The sequence below is a fragment of the Ictalurus punctatus genome, chromosome 20 (genome assembly GCF_001660625.3).
Source record: "Ictalurus punctatus breed USDA103 chromosome 20, Coco_2.0, whole genome shotgun sequence".
NCBI classification, from domain to species: domain Eukaryota; kingdom Metazoa; phylum Chordata; class Actinopteri; order Siluriformes; family Ictaluridae; genus Ictalurus; species Ictalurus punctatus.
In genome coordinates, this window is record NC_030435.2 from 2,473,841 (window position 1) to 2,492,627 (window position 18,787).

An 18,787-nucleotide genomic window follows, 5' to 3' on the forward strand; every position below is an offset into this window, starting at 1 on the left:
TTAATATTGCACATTTAAATTTAACTATAAAACAAAATTATACGGTGTGGTATAAGAGGAGTAAAACCCTTCAGGACATGCTGTTCCCATCAACCAATCACTGATGGTCTTATGGACCAATCACTAGCTATGCTTCCATCTACATATTTTTATGCAAATTTTGGGATCTTTTTGTCTATATTCTTGATAGAAGTTATAGTATTTCGTAAATGCGTAAAAGGTTAGTTTGTGGTGCCGTGACCCAAGACAACTACTTTCTTTAAAGTCGCCATGAAATTAAAATGGAAGTTTTGTGGCTTTTAGTGCAAATATGTCAGCCTTAAGGTTATCTCGAAGCTAGTGTGCTCCAAAACAATGATAAAATTCGCATTTAGAAGATTCAAAATTTAGTCTCTCTCTTTCTCTCTCTATAACCGATACGGATCAACCGTTTTGATGACATCATTCTGCACTTCTCATCAGATTTTCTGTCCAATCAAACACTCTCTATCTGAAGTGTCCGGTCTCCAACCTTATAAAAAAAAAATCCATGGTACTAACTGTCAAGTGGTAAGTGGGCTGCAAGTTATATGCTATTGGCTATTTAAAAAGGGGGTGGAGCCACTCGATATGTCCCGCCCTGACTTCCTGTCTCAGGGGAAATTACGTCAACATAACGAATACTTCACATGGACTTTAAATAAATGATAATATATAAATCTGTATTGATATATTATATTTCTTAAAATCTCTAAAACCCCAATTGTATTGTATTTTATTCCCTTTCTATTCTAGGTGTCTCCAGAAAATCTGCCTCCTTCGTATAACCTAATCATTCATTCAGTATGCAAATGATCTTCATGAATATGCTAATTAGCCTACGACGTCATCTGCTCGCGCTGTTTACCTCTGCAGGTGTGCTCATTAATTACACCTGGACCACCCTTGCAAATACAAACCGGTGACACCGGAGGGCGGCGCGAGTTTTCATCATATTTACGTTTAAACACTCCTCTGTGTACAGGGGCGAGCTTTGTAGAACTTGTGAACTTCTCAGAGCACAGAGTCAAGTAACTTTGTCCTCCTGTTTCTTTTAAATCTTATCAAAACAATCAATTCTGCTGCGTTTCCTGGGGAGAGAAAATGAGCACGCTAGCTGCTCTGACGTAACTGGTGACGCGTTCAAAAGCCTCGTGTTTGTTTGTTTTTTTGTTCTTGTTTCCTTTTTCTTCCACAAGTATTTCTGACAGCATGGGATCCAACGGCACAGCAACACGACAAGGTAAACTTTTTTAAAAGTTCAATTAAAATAAAAAAAATAGGAGTTAAACCGGTTTTCTGTCCAATCATCATCATCATCATCATCATCATTATTATTATTATTATTATTATTATTATTATTAAGAATTTATGCTACAGACTTCTTTGTATTCACTTCATTAAGACAGGTGCAGCTTCCACACTCAGAGAAAAAAGGGCGTGTGTTTCAGACATAAGTTTTATTTCATTTATAAGTTGAAGCCGTTTATTAAATACCTTTTTTATTTGGCTGCTTGTTTGTAATTTATTAAATATGAGCGTATGGGAGTATGAGTATGGGCTTTTTCCTTTCAGACTTGCACAGACTTGAAGTGAGTAGACTCGTAGTAGATAAAGTGGATAATTTATATAAAGACTTCAGAACACCAGAGGAATAGTTCTAACATGTTCAACGAAGCAGATTAATTGTAAGCACTTTTATTTGCTGATCTAACGACTGTTCGGTGTCGTTTAGGACGCAGGGCGAACCGAAGGCTCGGATTGTGCCGTCGTTTTATAGCTTTATTCATGTCTTTGTACATAAAATCTCAACGAGTACACACAAACCTCCTTTTATCTTCCGTTTTGTACGGCACTGATTTTAGATTTGTGGATTGGTCATGAATGTGGGTGGGACCCCATGAAGAAGATTCTCAATTCAGTGATCTGATTGGCTGCTTATTGTGACATCAGACACACCCACGATTGCCGAGTGTTGCTGTGATTGATTGATTGACTGATAGGGAGAGAGTGTGTGCCACCCATCCCACCCTGAGAGCACGGCAGTCGCGCTCACTTGGCCTGGCCACGGATGGCTGTGGCGTTGTCAGGACATCTCTGCAACCCTTTCCACAAGTTTCTGGTCCTCCATCTCGCCAGAACATGGCCTCACACGTACATCACACCTGGATGACGCCATGTTTGTGCCACAGATAATTACTACTGTAGATTACGGAGCACAGAGACCGCACCTGGTAACGTTGAGCTCTTGTCCTGGACAGGAACAAGCACTCGGTGTGTAATAATAAGCAGTTTTGAAAGAGTGTTTGTTCATAAACATGTTAGCGGTTAATAGAATCAGTCATGTGTTACAGGAAAGATAAATATACAGCAGGGCTGAATTAACCAGTATGATGTTGAACTGGTTTTACTGTACATATTAAATGTTTGCGAAATCTCACCTCGGGCTATTGCTAATTTGACCTTGTGGTCTTTCTTAAAGAACTTGTTAAATGTTTTACTTGGCACTGTGTGCACAGCAAGGGCAGTGGTAAGGTCCTGTGTTCAGGAAGAAGCTTAAATGGCCAAGACTCATAATGCTGCTTCTTCTTCTTATATGGCGTTAATGGTACTCGGAGGTGGAACAGGCAGCACTGTTCATTACCGACTGATAACATACACCACCACATACACACCATCTTTAAAAAAAAAACAAAAAAACAACAACTAATAGTCGATAAAATAAAAAAAAATTCCCTCAACCTCCACAAATATTTTGCTAAAGCCAAATATGGACTCTATGTGACATGCCCACATTCCGAGCTGTGGCCCTCAAGACACGCCCACTCATATGAAAAGGATCTATAGAGCATCTATAGAATAGACATGCCCACATATCCATATTTGGACTTGGACACGCCTCGGGTTGCTTCTCCTTGCCGCTAGGCTGGTGCACAGTCATTGTACTGATTTTGTTTTATTTTTGTATTTTATTTTACGATCAGATCTCCAAGAACACACGTTGCTCATTTTCGAGGAACCCACTGAACAGCCATGTTCACTGCTCAAGCCAGATTAATTCCTAAATTACAGTCTGGAATGTACGGTGTGCTAACTGCATGTTGGACTATGACTCGGTCGGGTTGACTCCACGCCGATGGATTTGTTGAGCGTGTCGTCGCAATACAAAGAGACAAATCCTACTGAAGTGTGTGAAGTCATGACGCGCGTCTTGCTGCGCGAAGTAGCAACATGTAACAGCGCTATGCGCGTTTAGATGGATTATGTCCGTCTGTCGATGAATGCGTTAGACTTAAGGAATGTCTGGTGTCCTAATTGCTTATGCAACACCGTGTCTTTCCTTGACGTGACCTTAACTTCAACTTCTTGGGTTGTGTTAGTAAGTGTGAGTGGATAATCTGGCCTGCTGAGCAATAAAAACTCCTTCATGTCCCTAAAACCATTTAGTGATGATCAGATGTGGTGGGGGGTTGCAAAAGGTGCAGTTTTTGAAGGTCTAAATAAAAAATTCATGGAATAAAAGGTAAGTTTTTTTTGTTTCCTGGAAATATACGTTTACCTAATTACAAATGTTCAATTTCAGTAATGTTCCTTTTAAGAATAGTAACAATGTACAATTACTCAAGTGTTCTCCACCCTGGTGGTGATGCATGCCTTATCACGGTGCAGTATTTACAATGAAATGATGTGTTTTTACGTTTCCTCACCAACGCTTAAGTGCATATAATCTCCCTCGTCTTTGCAAAACCTACACCTCAAACCACACGTTGCTTAATAACCATCAGGAATGTGTGGTATCCTAATCGCATGCTGGACCGATAAAAGAATGGCAGTGAAGTAAACATCCGTTCCCTTTTCAGTGGGTGAACCGTCTGCATCTGGGGTTTTTTGTTTTTAAAGTAAAGCCTCTTTGAGACTTTTTTATTTCCCTTCATACAGTATTCTCCTGGTTACACTGCACCATTTCACAGCTTGGGTACACATCGTGTTTAAATATTAATTCCATTTTCTGTTATGGAACGAGTCTGGTAGCGTGTTAATGGGTGACAGGAAGAATTTAATTTGTAACTTATTATGGAAATACTGGTGTTAGAAAACGAGAAGAAATAACGTGTTAAAGTTTGTTTTATTCATTTTTTTTTTTTTTTTTAAAGAATGATCATCTGTAAACTGTTAGAAAGGTGAAGGTCACACCTGTATCTCAGCTTTGTGCGTGGTCTGGGTACAGCTGATGAGTTTCATCTGATGTCCTACTGCAATGTCTACAATACAAACTAACAATATACAGCACAAACAGATGGGATGTACAATATCCATAAGATACACATTATAACACAGGACACAGCACAATACCGTGTGTGTGTGTGTGTGTGTGTGTGTGTGTGTGTGTGTGTGTATGTATGTATATTAGTGCACAGCCTTGTTTACAGACAATTTACAAGATAAAAAATCATGTGTAGAAAATTTAGACTGTGCAATATACAAGATGACGGACAGTGTACCAGACTATATACAAAATGAGACGATATATAATGTACAAGACCATATTAACAATATACAAGATAATGTATAAAATATGAAGCGGTATACAAGATGTACTATAAAATGAGACGATATATCAAATACAAGACGATATATTACAATACCATCTACAAACCTATTTTACATGATGTGTAAAATGAGACAATAAAGATGTACTATATGGTCTCATTTTAAAATGCGAGACGACGTACAAGATGTACAAGACGAGATAAATGACAATGTACAGAATGATATAAAGTATACAAGATGTATTCGGCTATATATTAAATGAAACGATACACAATTTATGATGTATATTAGACTACTGTGCATATACAGCGTAGGTTCGAATCTAATATAGTACAAAATATGAAGCACTGTATTTAATATTTTATGTGATGTTGCCATTTTGAATAACGAATGAATGGCAGGAAGACGTGTGAGAGCTGCAACTGTATGAATATAGTAACGTGTAACTATATTATTAATCTCTTTCTCAGAGGATAAATAATCACAACAGGGTGGCTTCCTGTGTGTGATTTTACCCAGTATGACCAATAGATGACGCTATTGCGCTTAATGTAAGCTCTCGTATCAGTACTAAAATTGGTAGTTCATCACCACTTGGAAAGATTAATATTTTGGGTATTACTAGAGCATGTTACAGCTGTTACCACTAATAATACTAGCTAATTCTACTTTGGTGTTGGTTTTAAATTCCACGTTTTTCATCTCACCTACTGTGCAGTTAGATTTATGAACCCTTTTAACATGTATATTTGCCATATAGGTTATTTTGTATGTATAAAATGATGCTTTATTGCTGTGCATAACACGCTGGCCCGTTGATTTACAAACGGGGTTGTGAGACTAATAAAGGCTCATTATGGTGTCCAGTTTTACGGTTCGATACATACGTATGTGATCAGGCGGTGTCTCACTCGACTTAAAATAGGCTACGGATTTGAATATACAGATTCAAATAGATTTGTCTTGGTTTTTTTTAGCTGATCGAGTTCCTTCCTGCAGTGGTTCTCATCCCTTTTGTCTCCAGCTGCGACTCCCCAAAAATGTCCCGCGCTAACCCACGTTACAGCGGCCTCAGAATCTCTGTGCAGGAACACGACTGCTCTGAAAACACTTTTACTGTGTTTTAATCCGCGACTGCTATAAGCACGTGACCTCTGTTGTCAATAGCACGTTCGTAACGTTATCATACACGACGACGATCAAAAACACAAAAGAACAAACACTGCATTGCTGACCAGAATAAAACCTAGCAACGTACTATTATTGGCTCTCGCAGCCATTCTCTTGTTCGCTGGCATAACAACAGTGTAATAAATACTTACAGTGGGCCTCATTTAGAAATCTTTTAGTAAGGTCGTGTGTGTTGTTTTTGCGTGCGCCAAATCGATTCACAAACGTTTCAGAAATGCTGATTTTTCGCCGATCGAGTGCAAAGCACGTTCCTGACGGCTCATTTGCATGAAAGTGACGCCCACAAAACGGAAAGGGTGAAGTGTAGAGGCAGCTGGGAGCACGCAAGGAACAATGAGCGTAAAAGCCGAAAAACAGAAGTGGAAGTTATTTTCACTCACTTTCCTGCCAAAAAAAGTATTTAATATACATTATTATTATAATAAGTGTGCGCTAAATCTTACTTCAGCCGAGGCGTTTGTTTGCCGTCTACAACCGGCCTGTCCTCTGTTTATATGGCACCATTTCTTTTGACATAATTGAACGAGTAGGTTTTTTTTTTTTTTTTTTTTTTAGTCTCTAATATTTGGGTTTGTGTTGACTCGCTTTCTTTATTTTTCATATTCTTTAGCTTGTTTTCATACTGGGCAACATTTGCTGCGGTTCGAATCCGGTGCAAGTGTTCCCAACACCCCCGTGGCGTTGATCTGGTTTCAGACTCCCTACGTTCTACTGAACCCTGGTGCATTTGCGTTCATCTCGTCCTCACAAACACACATGGAGAACACAACGTGACTCACCATATTTTTATTTATTTATTATTATTATTATTATTATTATTAGTAGTAGTAGTAGTAGTAGTAGTAGTAGTAGTAGTATTTTGGTGCTATTATGAACAGCAGTGGACCTCCTTTGTGTTCCGCAACGTTCCCCTGCCGCTCATGGTACACTCGTGTTGTGGAAGCTAACCACGTAATCGGCTAAAACGCACATGCAGATTACTTCCTGAACAAGTGCGGACCAGAGCATGAGTCGCATTCACACTTGCGGGAATCGCAGGAAAGTTCCAGTGCAACGGGGGGCAGCGGTGGCTTTGCAGTTAAGGCTCTGGGTTACTGATCAGAAGGTCAGGGGTTCAAGCCCCAGAGCTGCCACTGTTGGGGCCCTTGAGCAAGGCCCTTAACCCGCTTTGCTGACCCTGTGCTCTGACCCCAACTTCCTACCATGCTGGGGTATGCAAAGAAAAGAATTTCACCATGCTGTAATGTATACGTGATCAATAAAGATTCAGTCATTCAACCGAACTGGGGCCACTTCTTTACCTTGTAGTCCCGGGTTCGGTACCAGGTTACCAAATTTCCATGCAAACCTGTTTCTGTGCTCTGTTTCGGACTAAACTGCCAGTGTTAATAAAAAAGCCCCTTTAATATCAACATTTTTAAAACGGTGGTGTCCAAGCTTATCCGGACAGGGCCGGTGTGGGTGCAGGTTTTCATTCCAACCACGCAGGAGCCACACCTGAATCCACCTGTTTAATCAGCTGATCTTGGCTTTCAGTAGATTCAGGCGTGGCTTCTGCTTGGTTGGAATGAAAACCTGCACCCACAAAGGGCCTTTCCGGATAAGATCGGACACCCCTGATCTAAATCGACTAGTTTTCACAAAAAAGTTTCTCGATGCTACTCCTAGTCCCTGACCGAGTAAACTAGCATGACGATGCGACTCCAAAGCTCTTCTATACATCGCTCTGGATAAGGGTGTTTTTGCAAAATGCTGTAAAAGTCATAAAAAAAAGAGCAAATATTCTAGATAGAAAAGTGCAGTAATACGTGCACATTAGATGACCTGAAGTCGATCAAATTAAGGGTTAAGTGAGTTAAGGTGTAAATTTACCCGCACTCAGGAGCACGAGAAGGACGCACAAGGATTATTTGTTTGTTTGTTTGTTTGTTTGTATTGAGAGAGGAAAAAGAAAAAGCATCGTTGTATACGATACCCAGGTCTAACCGCGATATTTTCACACCAGGTTATCATATCGGGTCACGTTCAAAACGTAACACACGAACGAAGTGCAAGAGTGTGTACACTAGGCGCGTGTGGCTAATTATAAACCGTGCATGTCATTAATGTATTACACGGTGCTCCTAGAAACGAACAAGAACACTAAGTAATATGTAAAACTAGTATGTTCGTGCAGGCTGTAATGTAGAATTTGTGTTATGCGTCTATTGCATCTTCCTGAAACGGCGCGCGCTTGTCTTTCTCTTTCTTTCTTGATCCGGAATATCTCTCTCTCTCTCTCTCTCTCTCTCTCCCCCCCCCCTCCCCCTTCATAAGCGCCCTGAAAATGGTGCAAAACAACCCCTCGAACATCCTACCAAGTGACCTAGATGTGCAGCAGGTGGTTGTTTGTGATCGAGGCTTTTAATCGACTCGCTCCTTCCAGGTTGCGTTGCTTTTGTAATTCTAGACGCGAACTTTGCATGGTCCACGCCCAGAGCGAGATATGAGCTCAGCACTTCCACTGGCTGTGTCTTATTCGAGTGGGGATCCTGTCAGGGAAAAGGGCCGCCATGCAGTGCGTACGGAAGCAGCCGAAAAGGAGCAAGTCGCAGGAATTACTTCATCAAGAGCAGAGTGAGAGAGCCACCAGCGTTAACCTGAACCTCCTGGGTAGGACCTGTGTCCCTTCATTCCTCTTCCGACCTGGGATGCTGGGTCTTCTACGCAGCGGGTGTTTCTTTTATTTAGTTTCCGCTGCACCTTGCTGTTTAGGGTTGTCATGTTGTTACTTTGTATCGTGTCTTGTTTATTCGTGTATTGTTCCGGAGAGCGGCTGGGGTATGTGAAATGTTGCACGGAAATGTATCCATTTCTCCCGGAGTCGAACCCTCTCAAAACCCTTCTCCTCGCTTTCTGTAGAGCAGAATATTAAAGATGGGATTAAATCCCGCACAAACACGGCATCTGTGCGTGAAAGAGCATTCAGTACAAGTCACTGCATGTACACTTTGTGCTCCTGTTTGTTTGTGTTCTCGTGAATGAATTCTAATAGGCTTGAAGAATGAAAGCATATTTTTGTGGTTGTTATTTCATAATGCCAAGTTTCGCTTCCTGGTCTTCTTTTTGTTAGGGTTTTGTTTTTTTTTTAATAAAGGAAAAGAAGAAGGAGAAGAAAAAACACCACTAGGACTGCACGATATATCGTATCGTGTAATTGTTCTCACGATTGCAGTGATTTTTTATTTTTTTTGGACTGATGTATTAAAATGCCTGCGATATGCAAATGTCTCCTACAACTAGTCTCGAAATGTTTTACTGCCGTGAGTATTATGCTGACCTTCAGAACCTGCAAACAAATTTGTGTGCATGGGTAAGTCACGGCGTTTGCATGATCCAGGCAGTGGAAGTTAGTCTGAATAATCGCAGGTGCATCCAAAAAAAAAAAAAAATTCTGATGTATTGATTTGATTCTTTAGCAAATGATACGATGTGCTGTTTTTATATATATATATTATATATCTCTTGCTTTCCCCATGACTTGAACTGCATATCTGACGAACCCGTGCAAAAAGCAGCGTGATGTGGTGTGTGTGGTGTTTGTTTGTTTGTTTGTTTGTTTGTTTGTTTTTTGGTCCTTGTGCTGTCCTGTGCAGCCGTACCTCACGCGTCCCCTCCTCTCTTTCGCAGGCATGGACGGAGATCCGGATTTGAATTTTCTTCTGAACGGCGCAGAGCTCGTGAAGGTTCGCTCGGGCTCGTGGAGGAAGGCGCGATTCTACAAGCTGCAGGAGGACTGCAAGACCGTGTGGCACGAGTCCAAAAAAACCCTGCGGCCAAAGCACACCTGTGAGTCCATCCCACACACGTGTGTCGCACAGCACAATGGCCAATGTTGAAATGACAACTTGCAGTGTTTATATAAAGTCCAGCTGGAGGCAAATGAAGCCTGTAAGAGAGAGTGGAAGAGCTAGATGAACTCCTAGAATGCTTGATCGCGATGCTTATCGTCATATAACAGACGTGTGACGGTGATATTTTTACCCAACAAATTCATCAGTGGTACTTACAAGACCAGTCGGCGTAAAGAAGCAAAAGATTGTAACAGTATAGTGGAGTTTAGTCTTTATTTTTAAAATAGTTTTGAAGACTGGTACACACTGAGACTGTGATCAACTGAGACTGACCCTACAGAGGACACGCCCCTTTCAGTAGGACTGACCCCACTGAGGACATGGCCCTTACTCATAGTGACTTGAAGACACAGAGGACACGCCCCCTTACTTCTGCCTTCATGCAATACAATATACCACAACAGGTCTTTTATTTATTTATTTTTTTTGTTTTTGTTTTTGTTTTTTTACCATTTTATTAGAGACAGTTTTATCAGCATCCTGCTCACCAACTCTGATAAATCACATCACCGAGGCCGAGGTTTATCCGAGTAATGCTTAATCGTTTAAACTCTTAGCATAACACCTTACTCTCATTTAAAAAAAAAAAAAAAAAAAAACATTTCCTATTAGTCACACTGGATGTACTGATTAATTCATGATAATTACTTAAGTATTTTAAACGAATAACTAAATGATAAGCTTTGATTTTTAGGGCTTAAGGCTATAATAAAGACTCGTTGTGTATTTATGGACTTGTCGTGCGTTTTTATTTGACGGATATTTTCTTTTTGTAAGCATGCGTCTCTTATTCCGAAGCCGGTTGTGAAGCAATAAAAGCGTGTGATAGTTGCCATAGCGATGCCGTTTTATTGCCCCGACATCTGTGATAAACCATTAAGACAGGCTGACCGATTGCTTCCTGCAGGGACCATGCAGCGTTTTGGGTTTTTTTTTTTTTTTTTATAGATCTGATCACGCTTCAAATCACAGACTACTGTACATGCAGTGCTGTTTATGCTGCAAAACCGAACACCACATACTATATATATATATTCATATCATCATATTCCCCAGCCCTAACTGGACCATTTTTAAAAATAAAAAATTCTTTCTTCCCTCAGTTTCCATTGAGGATGTAGTGTGTGTGCGCACCGGCCGGCAAACAGAGGGTCTCAGAAAGTACACGGAGGAGTCGTTAGAATCGCGGGCATTCTCCATCCTGTTCAAAGGCCACCACAAAAACCTGGACCTGATCGCCAACACCATGGAGGAGGCCAAGCACTGGGTGTCGGGCCTGGAGAAGATCATCTCCAACATGAGCAAGCTCAGCCAACAACAGAGGACCGAACAGTATCCTTCGCACTTCTTTTTCATTATGTCGCATTTCATACGGTTTAACTAAAGGGGGGAGGGGGAGGGGGGGGGGGGGGCTTTTTACTGGAAATTCTTTAGGAATATGTGCTGTTATTGAACGTGAAGCTCATCCAGCTTTAAATGGTGATTTGTGCAGTGGTGTTTAGCCTTACATCGTTGCATCAGCTGGATCTTCAACTGTTTGCGTAAGGCGGATATAAACTGTGACACGAAGATGAGTCCAGAAGAGGTGAAGCGCTTCCTGCACGACATCAACGTCGAAGTAGACAACGAGTACCTCAAGTTGCTATTTGAGGTGATTAAAAAATGTTTTATATATATATATATATATATATATATATATCTCTCAATATCAATATCAATGAAGTTACCCAGCACATGATATACACCTTGTTGATTGTGTGTTCTTGAATATACTCGCGTCTTTCTCACACGTGCAGAAATGTGATCAGTCCAAAACTGGCTTACTGGAGGGAAAAGAAATTAAGCTCTTCTACGAGATCCTGACCGACCGGGAAGAGATCGGCGTGATCTACGAAACGTACGCGAAAACCGAAGGACTCATGAGCGCTGCCGACCTGCTGGACTTCCTGGTCAAGGAGCAGAGAGAGAAGGTGGATCTGACTCACGCCGCTCAGCTCATCGAGAAATACGAAGTAGATGAAACGGGTAAATATCGTACCGCACGTTATTCCACAGCAGTCTCGAGTCCTCGAATCTGACCGGCCAGAAGGTGTGGATTGAATCTCGGGGTTATATTAATGCGCTCGTCCTTAACGGATCTTATCGGATCGTAACAAATCATAAAACAAATCGATTTTTACACTGATTTTATCTTATGCATTACACTATTTACACGTGATCTAGTCATGTGTACAGGACTCCTGTATTGACTCTTATTGAGCACTGGGATTTACTTGAGGTTTGACATTTCATCCAGCGCATACATGGATATAGATAAATAAATGATCACCACAACAGGTTTTTTTTAGATGAAAATTCAGGAAGTACACCACTGCACTTCTAAGCATTTTTTTAAAAATAAAAAGTGAGTGCAGCAGTACAGGATAGAGTCCACGCACAAGGTCAACGTTTTGCATGACGCTCTGCAAGCAAATCTCTGCACGGCAGTGGGCGTGTCCGGCAGTGTGCTCTTCCTGCTCTTGTTATTGTCAGCAAAAGTTAACATGCTTTAAAAAAAAAAAAATCATAAAAAGGATGACTGCAGCAGTAGAACCGTGAAGTTACTAATAAATAAATATATAATAAATATTACTTTTGCAGGTTTTTATTTGTGTGGGACAAAAAAAAAGGCAAGGCGAACAATTCAGAAACTGCAACAAATCCCGAATCGCCTTCGTTCATCAAATGGCACCTTTTTAGAAATCCTCTCTAACAAACATTTGCTTTTGCCAGTCATGCACTTCTGCACCTTTTTGCATACATTTGCTTGTTTCGCCTCCACCTCAACAGCCAAAGCAAAGCAGCTGATGACGAAAGACGGCTTTCTGATGTTCCTGAACCAGCCCGACTCGCTGATCATGAGCCCGGCCCGTAAGAGCGCGTACCAGGACATGACCCAGCCGTTAAGCCACTATTTTATCTCCTCCTCTCACAACACGTACCTTCTGAAAGACCAGCTTAAAGGCCCGAGCAGCACCGAGGGCTACGTCCGGTACGTGCGGCTCAGTTTTACACACCAAGGCTATAATTCTGTCTTTGTTTGTTTGTTTGTTTGTTTGTTTGTTTTTTAAACCAGCCATGTTGTTCTATTGTTCCCTGGCAATCTAGTGTTCCAGCTGTATAATGTATTTAAAACACTCAGGTTATCTTCACCACATCTTGTGTATGAGTAAGATAAACAAAATTTTATGCAAATACACACCAACTGGCCAAACAATCTAAAAATCACTTTTTTTTTTTTTTTTTTTTTTTTTTTTTTTGTCCAGCAACAAAATATCCTCCGATTTTATAAAAAATAAATATGTAAATAAACGGAGGGGTTTTATCTTGAGTCAGAAATGTAATATTTTTGACCTTTACATAACCTAAGTTACCAAAAAAAAAAGAAAAAGAGGGGTGGGACCCCTCTAGTGACCTATAGCGATGCATATTATACACGACTGTTATAAGCTTGTTATAACCTCCTGACAGAGCGCTAATGAAGGGCTGCCGCTGCGTGGAGCTGGACATCTGGGACGGCTCAGACGGGGAGCCGGTTATCTACCACGGCTACACGTTGACCTCCAAGATCCTCTTTAAGGACACCATCCAAGCCATTAAGGAGTACGCCTTTAAGGTAACAGCACGAATTATTAAGACGTTCCAGGAAGTCGAATAAGATGTGGTGTGTGGTTTTTATATATAACTGTTTGATGCTATTTAAGGCTTTTACACGGCAGGCGAAAAAAAAGGAGCTAATATCAGTGAACTAACTAGCCTAGCTTGCTCTCTAGATTTATTATTCTCGGTAATGCAGATGACAGACAGAACTTTCACCAGCACTTTGTTCTCCATGTTTGTCGTCGTTGGCTAAAAGATGGCGGGTGTTTGTGTTTTTTTTTTTGTTTTTTTTTAAAACTCCGATACAACCTCTTTTTGCTTTACAGCATGGCCTGTTTGTTGTTGCTGTTGTTAAAATAGTTACATCAGTGTGCACGCATCGAGCGCAGTGCATATTTGCTTTCATTTGTATTCACTCAGCCCCTGCGTGGTTTCTTTCCATTCTGTATACTTAATGTTTATATTGTCTCCAGAGCATCTGTTGTCATGGTGACCGGCGTCCCGGGTGGTTGAATCTGTGCTGCTCTGCTCGTCTGACGGCATCCCGTGGCTTGAATGACGGAAATAACACTCGCGACCGTGTGTGCTGGTTGTAGGTGTGCGGCGTGCACGACGTGGCATAGCAAACATTTTAGAAACAAGTGTCAAACTGTCCTCTCACGTTCCTCCTCAGACGTCAGAGTACCCAGTGATCCTGTCCCTGGAGAACCACTGCAGCGTAGACCAGCAGAAGCTGATGGCTGAGCACATGATCTCCATCCTGGGTAGTGCACTGATCACCAAACCCCTGGGAGAACACATGCCCACGGCGTTGCCCTCTCCAGAGGTACGGGTATCTGCGCAGAGCATGAGGAATTTCACCCTTTCTCGCTCGCTCTCTCTCACACACGTCTGTTTATAGACACATCTATGAGCTGGCTTTTTGCCGTACCAGAACTAAATCTATATTTAAAAACGTGATTGTTTTTGTATACACGAAATGGTTTGTCTATACATCACCAACTAAGCTAGTGGACGTAAAGTGACGCATTTCAAAGATGAAAACGGTAAAAACATTTTACATGTAGTCTTCTTAGAAATACGTTCATTTGAACTTTTACTTTTTGTTATTTTTTTTTATTTTTTTAAAAAAGAGTTGTGATTTGAGAAATTATTTTGAGTAACAAGTCTGTGACTTTTTCTGTTATTCTGGGGAAATTACGTGTGTGTGTGAGGGATCTGTGTGGCAGATTTGCTTTAAATGGAATTTGATCTATCCCGAAGGACGGCCATCGTGGTCGTTTTTAAAACGCATAGTAGACTGTAAGTATAGTTTCTAGTTTCTTCTGACTGAGGACACTGACGAAAACTCGGTATGCAAATGATATCAATTCGGTTGGTGGCTGCTTGATTAGCATGCTCTCTAAAAAAAAACAAACAAAAAAAAAAACCCTTTAAGCGAATTGCGTTGTTTTCTTGAGTTTAAAAAAAAAAAAAAAAAAGGGACTATATTTTTCCATTGTAAGAAAAGAACAGTAACCTCGTCGATGGAAGCTGGCAGCAGAAATAAGGAGTATTGTGTACGGTTCTGGCGTGCGAAGCGAGGATTTACATTCTGTTGGAACGGAAGAGTGTTTTCATTCCACATATCGCTGCAGTATGTGAGGAATGCTCAGTCCACAAGCACGGTACCGCCTGAAAGCTAGAACCCCTTCACGGCTTTCCTCGATGACGCGCGGAGAGAGAGAGAGAGAATGACCGAGCGGTCGTTTCGATCGCAGGAGGAACGGGTAATCGTAGCCTACCCCTTCTGTTTGGCCGCGTTCACCTCGGTCAAGGTGTGGCTCTGCTTCTTCGCTGCTGATCCTCGCATGAATGCCCTGGTAATATTTCACCCCCTAGCAATCTGCAAAACCACGTGCTCCATGTTGTCATTGGCGTAACGCCAAACTGCACCCTGTAATTATAATTAAAAAAAGAAATATGTTTGGATTCCCACTAATGTTGACTCAGTACACAGGGTGTACTAATTAAAGAGAAAATAACGAAATGATCTCTTTAAGTTAATAAGACGGTCATTCAGCTTATTAATGGAAAAATGCATTCCTCTGTCTAGACTTTTAACTTTTCTTGTTCCTAAGTGCTGACACTGGAGACTCCTTCCTTAAATGCTAACTAAGCATCTCCTTATAGAAAAGGACGTTTCCCATACAACTCTTCCTGAACGTGTTTGATAAAGAGCCTCATGTTAGCTTTTTGCTGCTCGTCAGGAGCTGAAGGGTCGGTTTCTGATCAAAGGCAAATGCCTGAACAAGCTGGAGGATTACTTCTCAGACCAGAGGGCTACAGAAGATGAAGAAGGGTCTGTGACGGAAGAGGAAGACTCCCGTGATGATGAAGAGGAGGATCATCCTGAAAACGATAAGGTTCGCTGAAACCACCGTCTTCACTGTATCGAGTCTATTGCATGTATACAAACATCCTTTGTTCCCTTTTTTTCTTTTTTTGCTCGAGTTGTTGACTTTTTTTTTTTTTTTAAATTAATTTATTATTATTTCTCTGGCCTTAGAAGTCAAAGACACTGAAGCTAGCTAAAGAGCTCTCGGACCTCGTCATCTACTGCAAAAGCATCAAGTTTCAAGGATTCGAGGGCGCGCGGACTCAGCAGTCATTTTACGAGATGGCCTCTTTTAAAGAATGGGACGCGCTGAATCTTGCGGAGAAGTCAGGTGTGTCCGACGTTAAAGCTTGTGTCGTTTAAATACACACATCTAGCTGAATCATCTGTAGCTCTATCTGAATTTATTTATTTATTTTTGCAGCAACTGAGTACATCCGTTATAACGTGGACAAGCTGAGTAGAGTTTACCCCTCAGGGGCAGTAAGGACAAATTCCTCCAACTTCGACCCCGTACCTCTGTGGAACGCCGGCTGCCAAATCGGTAAGACTGCGGTGTACTAATAAAGGACGAGTACATCTTTATCCCATTACGGTCGCATTTTAATGTTGTGCATCGTCTTCTGCGTCTCCTCCAGTGGCCCTCAACGTCCAGACCCGGTGCGCAGAGATGGATCTGAACCAGGGCCTGTTCAGCCAAAACGGACAGAGCGGCTACGTCCTGAAGCCGGCCTACCTCCGAGATAGAGAGTCCGAGTTCGACCCGATCACGCTCGTCAGAGGACCGTGGCTCAAACACATGGAGTTCCACGTGATGGTCAGCACTCTAATTCCATCGTATACCTACAAAATAGGATTGATTTTTAAAAAAAAAATAAAAAAAAAAGAATCATTTTGATTTAAGAATGAAGGATTCACGCGTGGCTTTTGAGGACGTTCGCCTTTTTGTTTTGTTTTTTAAACCAGAAACACCACACTAGCTTTGATTTTCTGTTCATGCGGTTATGATCAGCGCTGTGATGTAATGATTTTCTGTTCCTCGACCATGTTTTGAGAAATTTGCCCTCCTCTTGTTCCGGTGGATCAGGTGATCTCGGCGCAGCAGTTACCCAAAGTGAGCGAGAAGTCTCTATCCGTCGTAGATCCCCTGGTGCGAGTGGAGATCCACGGCGTGCCTGCGGACACGGCCAGAAGAGAGACGAAGCACGTTCAGAACAACGGTACAGTCGCGATTCCTGCTGGTTCACTCCCGACGTAAACACGTAAAAGTTTGCGCTCTGAGGAGAAACCGGATCGGGATATTCTTTATAAAAGTTCATTTAATTCCTCTTCAAACCGAATTCCAGATTTACACACCAAAGTTGAGTATTTTACCATTTATTTATTTTTTTATCTAGTGAAGGAGGTGTGGCCTCTGTGCAGGTCAATCTCAGTAAATTTTAATATAAAGGCAAAAATTTGGAATTTGAACGTCGTTCAGAATTTGCATCAGACCAAATCTGAACCTGCATTTCACAAGTAAGGGTGTGGGGTCTCAAATTCCGAATGATTCAATTAAAAGTTCAACCTCTCCTGGTTATGAATTCATAACATCTGGGTGACTTTTACTGGGCGAGATTTATACAGCAGTGGATATATTCGTACTGAAACGCAAGACTCGATCCTCTTTTTCGGAAATCATTTTTCCTGAATGTAAAATTCAAACTCTAGTCGTGGCCTTCCACTCGTCCGAGCAATTAAAACCTGCTTGAGATCAAATGGTGCTTGAGAGAGAATTTTTTTTTAATCATTTTTCAGGTTAAAGTTGACGTACGGCGCTTTGTCTCTCGAGATCGTCGAGTCATGTAAATTTTCTCCTCTACAGCAAGTTTGTGGGGAAATTTACGCTCGGGCGAATTCAAACCTAAAGCCTTCGGTCTTTGTTTCGATGCGTTTTCTTGCTCAGCAATATAACTAGCGTTCGCCGTGTCAGCGGAAACTTTGCTTGTAACCTACTTTCTTCTTAGGCCAGCTTCCGTTTACTAATCCGGTTCCTTAAGGAACAAACATCGACTTTTAAATCTGACGATCTCCGTTCCAGAGTTAATACACGTTTCCCTCCTGATTAATAATCTCCCTGTGCTTGATCGACACTGTAATTTATGAAATGAAGACATGTGAAATCCTTAGCTCGAGGGCATCCTGGCACAAACCAGGATGTTTTTCCTGTGTGGAGAAAGTAATTACGGAGGAGGATAAAGCTTTAGAGTAACACACACACTCTCTTTCTTTCTTCTTATCATCAAAGGTTTCAACCCCATGTGGAACGAGAATTTCCAGTTTGACCTGTACGTGCCTGAACTCGCGCTGGTGCGCTTCGTGGCTGAGGATTACGATACCGTGTCCAGCAACGACTTCATCGGCCAGTGCACAGTCCCCTTCGCCAGCCTACAGACCGGTCAGTGATCACACCACACCCTTCAGAACAACCTTATGAGTTCAGGACTGTACGAGATGCACTCACTTCACTCCTCATCAAAATAATTAAGAATTTCCATATCTATCTAGATATATCTATCATATAAACATAAACAAAACACATCCTGAACTTGTTTTCCTCTGCAGGATATCGCCATGTACCACTGTATGACCAGAACGGAGACCTCCTCCCTTCAGCTCAGCTTTTTGTTCACCTCATGGCTGTGGAAGCAGAATAAGTCTTAAAGACCCGTTCTTATTCCACCGCTTCCCGTCCGGGTCGAAAAACCCGAAGCTGGTCGAGGCGGATAAAGCGGAACCAGAACGAAATTAGAGCAGGGACCGCTGTTTTGATCATTTAACCAGTACGACACTGTAGAACGTTTTAAACCTTCTCCTAACGTCCACCACGTCAACACTAAGCAACTGAACACGTAGCTGTAGTATAAAGATCCTGACCAATTAACAAACTAGATGAATATTTTTCTTATAGATCTTTTTTTTTTTGTTAGATGTTTTTAAAGAGTGCTACTTGACTTCTAATACATTCCACTATTTAAGATTTTAAACCATGTGTCTCTTTTGTGTGTATGAATTGAAAACCGAATAAAACAACCAGCTGTAGTCCAGACTACAAGCTGCCACTTCTGAAAATCTGTGT

At 41.5% G+C, this 18,787-nt stretch overlaps 1 protein-coding gene across 3 annotated transcripts; it reads left to right on the top strand.

Moving 5' to 3' along the window:
- Nucleotides 1–949: 949 nt before the first annotated feature.
- Nucleotides 950–18,780, top strand: plcd1b (phospholipase C, delta 1b). 3 transcript variants are annotated; one of them, XM_017495838.3, is made up of 15 exons: nucleotides 950–1,261; nucleotides 9,430–9,588; nucleotides 10,757–10,985; nucleotides 11,175–11,304; nucleotides 11,450–11,678; nucleotides 12,483–12,684; nucleotides 13,164–13,308; nucleotides 13,966–14,118; nucleotides 15,542–15,697; nucleotides 15,841–16,000; nucleotides 16,094–16,213; nucleotides 16,308–16,486; nucleotides 16,757–16,889; nucleotides 17,957–18,106; nucleotides 18,274–18,780. In XM_017495838.3, exons 1-15 carry the CDS (start codon nucleotides 1,231–1,233, stop codon nucleotides 18,363–18,365), a joined length of 2,268 nt encoding a protein of 755 aa, XP_017351327.1. In that variant the 5' UTR covers nucleotides 950–1,230; the 3' UTR covers nucleotides 18,366–18,780. The 3 variants fall into 3 exon arrangements, with proteins under 3 accessions (XP_017351327.1, XP_017351328.1, XP_017351326.1); XM_017495839.3 differs by lacking the exon at nucleotides 950–1,261 and adding an exon at nucleotides 2,980–3,541; XM_017495837.3 differs by lacking the exon at nucleotides 950–1,261 and adding an exon at nucleotides 8,117–8,412.
- The last annotated feature ends 7 nt before the right edge of the window (nucleotides 18,781–18,787 follow it).